We start from the raw sequence: 10,657 nt of genomic DNA, 5'->3' as shown, positions 1-10,657 counted from the left end.
CCTCTATCTTGTCAAACTCTTCGGGACTCACGGATGTGTGTAGAATGTTCAAAGCTTGAAAGTTTCTTTGTAGCACATATGCTTGAATCGGTGTTGGAGTTTCATCTTCATCCGGAATTTCACACCCAACTTCCACAACTTTCCAAAGATCCTTGTGGATTGCATTCATGTAACCGAACATCTTTGTCTTCCATTGATTATATCCAGTGCCATCAAAGAAAGGTGACTTGCCCATGTGAATTGATTCATTATGCTCACTAGGTAGTGAAAAGGTGTAGTCATGAGCAACTCTTCGATAATCACCTTTTCTTTTAGGCCTTGGTGAGCTTCCTTTGTTAGAGGAGCGTGAGGTTCTTCTCTTGGAGTCGGTGTCGGAGTCATCACTTGAATCAATGATAATTCGGGAGCTAGACTTCTTCTTCTTTTGCTCCTTCTTCTTTTTCTTCTTCTTCTTCTTCTTCTTCTTCTTCTTCTTCTTCTTCTTCTTCTTCTTCTTCTTCTTCTTCTTCTTCTTCTTCTTCTTCTTCTTCTTCTTCTTCTTCTTCTTCTTCTTCTTCTTCTTCTTCTTCTTCTTCCAAGTCTTCCACTTCTCATAAGACATCTCATCATCGGATGTCTCTACTTCACTCTCTTCTCCACCATTCTTGTTCTTTTCTTTCTTGTCCTTGTTGGATGGCCCTGCATTCTTGTCATTACCTTTTTCATCACCGAATCGCCTTTTCCGCCTTCATCAACCGGATTCTTGGGTTCCTTCTCATCACTTGACATCTTGACCTCTCCGGACGGTTAAGCCCTTTGAATGGAGAGCCAAGCTCTAATACCAATTGAAAGGACCTTAAGATGTCTAGAGGGGGGTGAATAGGCAATCTGCAGCTCAAAAACACTTAAAAACCTGTCAGATACAGACTCAGCCCGGATACTCTGGGTTTTGTGTCCGGAGTATCCGGAGCTATATCCAGAGTCTCCGGGTATGAAACAACATGAATGAAAACAGCAGGAATCAGTGTATGAAAAGTAGATCGAGCTATAGAATGAGTACCAGAGGTTCCTTAAGGTTGATATCCAACAAACAAAACTCACTAGAAACTAGTATATGAGTAGATCGAGCTCAAACCCTAGAAAGGAAGTCACACAAGCAAAAAGCAAAGAGAACAAGTAATACAACAAAAGAGAGACAGAGATTTATTTCTCGAAGTTCACACCCAAAGGTGCTACGCCTTCGTTGAGGAAGGATTCAAGAGACGGTGCTCAAGAACCCTTATGTTCCTCTCCCAAGGGCGAGATCACCTCTCAAGCCCAAGGTCACTTACTATGGATTCCTCGGCGAGGAATGGAGCTTACAAACCTCTTGTGCAGCTCACAATCGTGATTGGGCAGTCACAAGCACGCCTAGTCGTCTAGGAGCATAAGGCTCCAAGAGTAACAAACTTGAATCCGCGGGCTTGACCAAAACCAAGTGCTCAAGAGATGGGAATGAGGCTCACTAGCATGAATCCTTGCTCTTGCTTGCTTCTCACACAAATTCCTCAAAGAAATCACTCAAGAATGAAGAGAGGGGAGTGAGAGAGCTCTTTCTTGGCTTGGGTTTTAGTTCAGTTCGTCAAAGTGGCAAAAGAGAGGGCTGAAGGGGCAAGGAGGGTGTATTTATAGTCTTTAGCCCAAAACTAGCCGTTGGGCGAAAGGGTACCCGGAGACTCCGGGTATATGCCCGGAGACTCCGAGCAACCCTAAGTTTCAGCTCGTGATTAGTCACCCGGACACTACGGGCAATGGGGTCCGGAGTATCCGGCCCTATACCCAGAGTATCCGGGTTAGGCAGGAAAAACTTTGGTTTTTGTTCTTTTGAGTTGCTTTGTGGCTCATAATTGTTTGTCTAGGTTCTCTTGAGCACTAATTTCAAATCAAAACCCTTGAATCAAGTCCATCTTGATAGTGCGGCATTCTTATACTCAAATTTCAAATGTAAAATCTAATTTCTTGAGTATACTTAAACATCGCTTTTCATTTCCTTCTTGAGGGGTCGTACATCGTCACTTGATTCACCTGTACAAATTTATCACCTGCACACATGCTCAATTACACGATTAAATGCACATGTGTTTTGTCATTATTCACCAAAACCCACTTAGGGGCCTAGATCACTTTCACCCTCCTTACTTTCTTATGTGAAAATGGAGGTGACTTCAGTGTGTTTGATGTGATTTGGAAGGAGATTATGACCACCTCTTGGACACCTATTTAGAGTCGTACTCATGCTCCATATCTTATAAGAATGATTGAGGTGGTCATCAAGAAGTGCTTTGTGAAGACCGTGACACATGGAAGCTATGTATCTTTGAGGATTGACTCGAAAGATCTCCTTTATTGGTTTTGTAAGGCCATGATTACCTCATCTCGCTCTAGTCCTTCACTGATCCCTTCTCCACCTTCTAGGCTATCTTCTTCTAGGGGCCCACTACTAATAGGGGCTCCACTCATCGTCCAGGTCGTGGTGGTTTGGAGTGTATGTTCAAAAAAGAATTTATTGTTATTTCTAATGCGTGCAGAAGTATTTAGTGGAGCATTGATGAGCATATGGAGGTCACATGGAAGGAAATTCATGAACTTGCAGAGTGTCAAAAGAATTTGCATACTCATCTAGTGGATGCTGATGATTTGAATGATGATGAGACCCTTGCCACATTCATTGCTCATTGTAGGGGCAAGATCATTGCTGCCTAATATAACAAGGAGATGAAGGATGACAACATGGATGAGGATTGATCTTTACATTGTTTCTCTTCTCTTTTTGGTGATTGATGTCAAAAGGGAGAGAAGTTTGTTCATGTTGTATCTAAGTATGAGACATGTAATACTTGTGATTTGCGGCATGTGATGACCTATGTGATGTTGTCTGCTAGTCGAGCTTTATTTGCATTGGCTATCATTTAATTAGTAAGAGGCCTTAACAATGTTAGTTTGTTATGAACTTGTTATTGTCATGATATTTTGATGTAATGTGGGTTTGTTTTTCTTATGTGGTATATCATGTCATATGCATCATGAATATATAATCGTATCATACTTTTTTTACCCCATGAGTATATGTATCTGATGTTGACTCACACATTTTCTCTAAAATTATAGCATTTATGGTCAACATCTATTTTGAGTTTTCATGAATGCCTATTCAACCTCCCACTCTAGCAACTAGGTGAAACCCGCGCTTCGTCGCGGCCGTTTGGAGTGACGTTGCAACGATATAGGTCATGTGACTAAGAGACGTGTTTGGAACGTCTGGTTTAGACGATACCGGAGCGTCTTTGGCTCTTTGCTATTGGCGAGGCATGGAGTGCAGCTGGCGAAGCAGGGCATCATCGGAAGCTTTGGCTACCGGGAGACCACAGTTTTTCTTTTGCAGCACAACATCAGTTGCTGGGACCCACCCATGTGCCCACAGCCACAAGTATCTCTAGCTGCTTCCCGATATTTGTATTGGTTCAGAGGCTCAGACTCACTCTCCATCTTCCTCCTCGATCTCATGAAGCTCCCATGCCCTCCATCCATGGCCGCCATCCATCTCCCTCAATCTCAGGAAGCTCCATGCCTTCTTCAAATCCATGGCTGCTATGGCGCTATCCTTCTACCTCGTAGGGCACCGCCAGCCAGATATGTTCACCGTCCACATCGGCCTCACGCGGTGATCGCGGTGGAGATGGTGACCGCCATGGATAAAAGTGGGGGCGACGGCTGCTGCTGCGCGGCGCCCTCGAGCTACGCCTCCACGGCTCCACCTCCGCCCCTCTGCAGCGGCCCACCTTCGCGCCAAGGAGGCGACACCGCCGTCTCGGCCCCTCTGCCCCGGCCCACCTCCCTAGCCGCGCCTCCACCTCCGAGCCCGGGAGCGAGCGCTGGTGTGTCGCCTCCCTCCCCCAGCGGCTCCTTCGCGTCCGCGTCCAGGAACCGGCGCCGCTACCGGCCCTCTGTAAGGATCACCGGGGTGTCCGACCCTAGAGGGGGAGGGGGTGAATAGGGTCGCTAATCGCTTTCTATCCTAGGGCTCAATCTATTTGCATGAGATAAACCTAACACGTCCTACACATACTAGTTATGACTAAGGTTTATCTATGCTACTCTCTACTTACCCCTAAAAGACTTGCAACCTATAGCCAATCTTAATCAAACTAACTAGGAAAGTAAAGGCACGCAAGATAGAGTAAATGCGGAAACGTAATACGGTAAGTAAAGAGGTAAGGGAGAGAATATGCAAACTCCCGTGAAGACACCAAGACACACGATTTAACGTGGTTCGGTTAGGACGCCAAGTCCCTCCCTACGTCCACGGCCACTTGTCCAACAAGAACAAGTGTGATGTCAAGTCTCTTCGCTTGATCACCGTCTTGCGTTCGCCACCAAGGCTTCCGGCAAGCAAAGGCTAAGTGGCGCCAAGTCACCAAGACAAGGCCACCGCCACCGTCTCTCTCAAAGCGTCACCAACGGCACCGTCTTCACTATTGGAGCTTCTCACCAAGAGGGGTCTCCTTCCCCGCACAAAGTGTCGTTGCCTCTCCACACCAAGTCGGAGGGTCACACGACGAGTACACGATTGCTTGCCGCAGCAAGACTTTGTTCAAGGGAGCTCTCACAAGAACTAATCCCTATACAAGTGCACAAAGCACTCTCTCAAAGCTTCTCACAAGCTAGATATGACACTAAGCTTTGCTAGGATGGTTGGAGATGTTAGTTTGCTTGGGCAACACTTCCTTCAACTTTTCTAGCGTCCAACCTTATGCAGCAACCAGCCTTGGGGGGTATATATAGCCCACACACCCCAAAAGAGCCGTTGGAAAAGTGGCTGACAAAAAGCGCTATCACCGGTTAAACCGATGATCCACTTTGTGTCATCACCGGTTTAACCGGTAAGCACCTTTTTCCAACTAGCCGTTATACTTCAACGGCTACCTTAATCAACCGACGTAATCAACCGGTGAATGTATCTTCATCGCCGGTTAACCGGTGCATGTAACTATCCCAGAGTTCCTGAAAACCAAATCTCTGGACAACTACACCGACGTTCACTTTGTCTTGATCGCCGGTTTAACCGGTGCCTGTAAAACTCCTGCTGCTTCTACGGCCTCCAAGTCCATTACACCGGTGAGTGTAAAACACCCAACGCCGGTTAATCCGGTGCCAAACTCTAGCTCGCAGCTTCTGTGTTCATTGCACCGATGAGTGCAATTTGCTCATCATCGGTTTAACCGGTGATAGCAAATTGTCTTCGTTTTGATCTTTTTGACTTGGATTTCTTCACGGTCTCTTCAATTCTTGTCCTTCGGGCCTAGCTACGCCTATCTTCTCTTTGTCATCACTTGAACCTAAAAGCCTGAGAATGATCATCTTAACAATCATATTAGTCCAAGTGTTGTGTTGTCTATATCAATCACCAAAATATTATATTGAAATATGGCATGAGAGGCCATTTTCGCTACACCCTCCCCACCCGCCCCTTGGCATCCACGGCTGGCCACGGCACTCGCCCAACCATGCCCCCTCCTTGGCGCCCGGATGCAGCCGGCGAGAGATGGCCGGCGCGGCTCCGGTGGGTGGGCGACGCGGATACCCCGACTCGGCCTCAATTCGGTGGGTGTGGCCCTGGCGGAGAGCGGTGCAGCCTCTGGCCGACTCGGCGGCGCGCCAGTGCGGCCAACGGGCGCCTCCGCCTCCACTCACTGGTGCCGCCTCCACCTCCTCGCCCAAGCATCGCCACCGCCACCGCCACCTGTACCCCGCTGCCAAGAGCTGCCGCACCCCTCCTTCACTCCGCTGCGGTGGCCGACCGCCGCCTCCACGCCCCGCCGCGCCTGACGACATGGCCTCCACGCACACCATAGCCCGCGAGCATGGGCACGGGCGGGCAGCGCCAGAGGGGAAGTGCGGAGGTGGAGGGCAGACCCAATGTGCGAGGAGGAGACGGCGTTTTTAGGGTCCGCGTCGGGCTTCTCCCACACGTAGCGGGCGGTGGAGTGCCGAGGGTCCATCGAGACACATGTCGGCTCCATGTTCTCCTGTTGCTCTCAGGCCTCCCCTCCCACGGTGTATAGGAGTAAGAGTACAATGGACCTTTCCCCTTAAAAAAAACAATGGACCTTTCAACGTTATTTATCATTGAAAGAATATTGCCAAGATCCTAAAATAAATCTACGAAAATACAAGCACATGTGCTAATTCAAGACTTTAAGATAGGTTCCTCCATAAGCATAATAACCAACTGCGCTCAACAACAAATCCTAAATCACATCTTAAATTGGGCAGATGCAATAATGTGCACCTGAAGATGTTTGGGTGCTTGATTGGATAGATGTAATAACGTGCACTGAGACCAATAAGTAGAGCCATACCATTTGCAATGCATCTGCCGGACGCCCGGACCTCCATGAGTAGAGAACGCTTGACTTGGGCGTATGCATCGAGCTATGATACAGACATATTTTTGCAGCCGCCCCGTACATGCTACATCCACTCATGCAGGTGTATCTATGCGCAGGATTTGGGTTTAGGGTGGGTGTAAGATGGACCTCATGTGGCAACCAAAACAGACTCGAGCTCTAGAGTGACTGTGGACGTTAGCAACGGCCATTCATCATGCGGAGCGGCTTGTCCGTCTGCCTGTGTGACCTCGGCAGGCGCACACGTCACAGCTTTCACGGTTCACAACACAGGCAAATGGCGTGCCGCTACGGCTAGTCTCGCAGGAGCGCCTTGCCAGCCGGAACGGCAAGCACCATCATGGACTCGGTAGTCGTAGGCAAGAGGCGCAGATCATCAACGCTTGCGGTGAAAATGCACTCGCGGACCGCCTCTCTTGTCGAAATGGGCAAGACCCCATCACAAAAATGTTCACAGATAGGACATTTCATACAGATTACTAAACTGTGACAAACCGCTATATATCAAGAATCACTCGGTCTGTTTCAACTATCCCTGTGGATAGTGGACTTGACAAAATTTGAGACACTAATGGACAGGTCATGTTTGTGCCTAAAACTTCTGAACTCCAGGCCTATGCGCAGGATGAAGGCGTTTGTCAAAACTTCTGACCTTCAGTAACAATTTGCAAATGCGGAAAACCTGCGATACGGAAGTACTATGCCTGTATACTGGTGACGAGGTTGAGGGCATTATGGCTGGTAAAATGCCCATGTTTGTTTTACCACAAGTTATGCAGTTCTGCTTGGTATTGAAGCATCATGATTATGACGATCGGAGCCCAGGAACATTGTTAAGACCCATCTTACGAAGAATGTTTCTAGGTATTGCTGGAGGAACTGCAAGGCCCATGCTTTGGCTGAACTCTTCTGCAAGGTGAGCAAGCCTGGACTTGTCTCGACCAATCGTCTTGTTTGAGTTGTAGTACCCCAGCCATGCCTGATAGGCACATTCTTTGCTCTTCATCTCTACTTTTCTGACAGCATTTTTGACCTATCAAATCAAGCATAAATAAGAAGACATTGAGTACTTTATATTTACAGTCCAAAAAACAAAATTGAATTTTGTTGAGCAGCGAAAGATAGACTTCAATAACAACAACAACAACAACAACAAAGCCATCAATTCCCAATCACATAGGGGTAAGCCCAGACAAATTATACTTGCATATATGGACAAGATATGAATTAATCACATATACATGGCAAGCAAATAATAGATTACTTACTTCTGTCTCAACACTTGAATCGGTTGAAGGTACTGCAGCCTCTGATATGGACAAATCCTTAACAGTACCAAGAAAATACTTTTCCCAAGGAGCCAACAGTAAAAGTCCTTGGCCTTCCTTGCCTTTCCGTCCAGTCCTGCCAAGTCTATGTATATACTGTTCTCTATCTGCAGGAATTCCAACCTGCAAGACAAATTAATTTTCAGAGGTCATTTCTGAGAAAAGGATAATCTTTTTTAATAGCCATAGGTGCTATAGGGCCTTAAATTTAGCCTAGATAACTTAAAGGCCGGGCTCATATTTCGTAAAATTTTGAGCTAAGAATACTTAAGGACTGAGTTGGATTGTGAAGGGGGCATTATAGGGCCATGATCCATTACCACCCTTCCATAGATGACTTGTAGAACCCATGATACAGATATAAGACTCACGATAGCTCGAGTGTACAAATATTAAGGAATTGAAGCAAATGATTAGCATTAACTCATAGCAACAACAGTTTACAACAGGATGATTTGTAAAACAAAAAAAAAGTACACACCTGTATTACAAGGGTGACATCGGGGTAGTCAACACCACGGGCAGAAACATCAGAACTGACCAGTATCAAGCCCTTTGACTTCCTGAATTCATCCGAGACCTTAGTTCTAGCAGACTGTGACTTTCTGGAATGGATCTCTCTTATATTGAGTTTCAGCTGAGAAAGAACTTCAGCCACAAGTTTGGTGACCATTGCAGTGGTACAGAATATAATAACCTGAAAAATTATATGTGAAATGACAACACTGAAAGTTCCTAAGATATAAGCTGGGAACTTGGTGACCTCACTTACCTTGTAGTCTGCATCTTCAGCCACATGTTTCTTCAATACATCATATAGGATAGAAAAGTGCAGGTCTAGCGGTGCAACCATGTAAGTCTGGCTCACCTGATGCAGTAAAAGAGAGTAGGGTTCCTCAGAGCTAGCAAGCTTTAAATTTTTACCACTAATGCTCATAGAAATGCCAAATATAAACCTGCGAATGTGTCTCCTCATCTCCCTCTTTAACAGTGTTGATAAACCTATAATCCTTCTTCATTGCCACGTGCGAAATTTGGCGGACCTAAATTTAATCTTCAATTCATCAAACTGTTCAAAGAACAAAAGGGCATAGTGAGAGAATGAAAGAAGAAAAGTACCTCTTCTGGAACAGTAGCAGAAAACAACAGTGTCTGTCGTTCTCTAGGAGTTGAAGCGATTATTTTCTCAATATCTCTTCTAAATCCCATATCCAGTAGGCGGTCAGCTTCATCAAGAACAAGAACCTTAACCCCTTTGAGTCGGGTAGAAAAACCAGGTGTGTTTTCCAGATGATCCTTAAGCCTTCCAGGTGTAGCAACAAGGATCTATTAGACCAGTACCAAGTGTTAGTGAATATATCAAAACTAGGTGTGAACACACTGCAATTGATGCCTACAACCTGACATGGGTTAGCCTGCATGCTTCGTTGCTCTTGAGTTACTCGTGTGCCACCAATTACAACCTGCACGCCCAGTGAGCGATGATACTTGAGAAGCTTCCTGGCCTCGACAGCCACTTGGTTTGCAAGCTCCCTAGTAGGACACATCACCAGCAAATTTATAGGTGGTCGTAACTGATTCCGTTGGTGAGGCAATGTGGAGAGAACCTCAATAGCTGGAAGCTGAAACAAAGGTGAAAACTCAGTCAGATACTCAGATTGTGTGACGGCTAAATAGTGTGACTGCAGTAATTCTGTTGGGGCTAGTGACATCAAATCGACTAACTGAAGGGCAAGAAGTAATACCAAAAAGGCAACTGTTTTGCCAGTTCCTGTCTTTGCTTTTGCAAGAACATCCTTGCCTATACAGGGACAAAACATTGAAATGTCACCTTCCAGACTTCACAAGATATTGATAGCACAGTGTGAAGCAATAATAATTGCATTTTTCACTGACCTTGAAGGATTATGGGCAGCGTTGCTTCCTGCACCTCAGTCATCCTTTCATATCCAGCATCCTCGACAGCTTTCAAAGACAGAGAAGAAATGGCACACTGATCAAACCTGCAACATGTGCAATACATTATTAAAAGGATAAAACAAAATGGAGATGCCATAACAAATGACAATTATTCATATGAACACTAACAGGGTAGTGACCAGTATGAAATTATAACCTCAATTGAATAGGCAGTAATAACTGATTTGTAGTATTATAGATTTGTGCTAACACGGGCCACTACTACAACTTGTATGGGCTTACAAGCTATGAAAAAAACTCGTATTTTCAAATTAAATATCAGCTGTACTAGTACATACAGCAACAGTAATAACCAATAAACAAGTTCGAATTCTTTTGTATGGAGTAGAAAAGAATGCAGTCACATTTCTACACCGTAGCGCAGGCCATTACCTCGTGTCACTGAGGTAGGAGCCATCCACACCTCCTTCGTCGTCCCCCCTCGTCACCGCGCCCGCGCCCAGCTGCAGAGCCTCCCCTTCGACGTCCTCCTCCTCATCCTCGTCGACAGCGTCCCTCCTCATGACCACCCTGGATAACGAGAGGCTCTCCCCCGCGTCCCTCCGCCGCCGCTTCTGGACGGCCGCCGTGCCGCCCGGCCTGGCCCGGCCGGCGACCCCGACCTTGGCGGCGGCCAGGGGGGACACGAGCCCGCGGCGGCGCCTCGTCAGAACGAGTAGGCGGCAAGGGAAGGCCCTTGTCAGGACCGGGGCGCCGGCGTGGGTGCGGAGGAGGAGGTCGCCGCTGGCCATCTCCGGCAAGCGGGGTTTTGGGTTTGGGAGGACAGGGGGTGCTCTTCTGGGCTTGCAGCTTGGCGCGCGGCGACGAGAAGATAAGATATTTCCAGGGCGCTTCCTTTTAAGAGGCAATTCCCTTTGTACTATTATAAAAATTCTCAATTCTCCACGTATCACTAAAAAAATTGTTGTTCCTACTCAACCATCA

At 46.7% G+C, this 10,657-nt stretch overlaps 1 protein-coding gene across 1 annotated transcript; it reads right to left on the bottom strand.

The window, feature by feature from the left end:
- Positions 1-6,841: 6,841 nt before the first annotated feature.
- Positions 6,842-10,563, bottom strand: LOC120707432 (DEAD-box ATP-dependent RNA helicase 25-like). The gene is made up of 10 exons (XM_039992337.1): positions 10,106-10,563; positions 9,650-9,756; positions 9,499-9,554; positions 9,154-9,375; positions 8,873-9,079; positions 8,710-8,796; positions 8,526-8,621; positions 8,235-8,450; positions 7,694-7,876; positions 6,842-7,458 (listed from the first exon to the last, which is right to left on the bottom strand). The coding sequence occupies exons 1-10, from the start codon at positions 10,462-10,464 to the stop codon at positions 7,231-7,233; spliced, it is 1,761 nt and encodes a 586-aa protein (XP_039848271.1). The 5' UTR covers positions 10,465-10,563; the 3' UTR covers positions 6,842-7,230.
- Positions 10,564-10,657: the final 94 nt, after the last annotated feature.

Source organism: Panicum virgatum, chromosome 5K (genome assembly GCF_016808335.1).
Source record: "Panicum virgatum strain AP13 chromosome 5K, P.virgatum_v5, whole genome shotgun sequence".
NCBI classification, from domain to species: Eukaryota; Viridiplantae; Streptophyta; class Magnoliopsida; order Poales; family Poaceae; genus Panicum; species Panicum virgatum.
This window is presented reverse-complemented; position numbering and strand designations above follow the sequence as displayed.

Excerpts from the sequence above, each read along its gene's own strand:
- LOC120707432 (XM_039992337.1), bottom strand. The coding sequence starts at position 10,464 with ATGGCCAGCGGCGACCTCCTCCTCCGCACCCACGCCGGCGCCCCGGTC. Across the intron at positions 9,555-9,649 it reads GCTGCCCATAATCCTTCAAG|GCAAGGATGTTCTTGCAAAA; the intron begins GTCAGTGAAAAA and ends GTCCCTGTATAG. Across the intron at positions 8,797-8,872 it reads CTGCTACTGTTCCAGAAGAG|GTCCGCCAAATTTCGCACGT; the intron begins GTACTTTTCTTC and ends GATTAAATTTAG.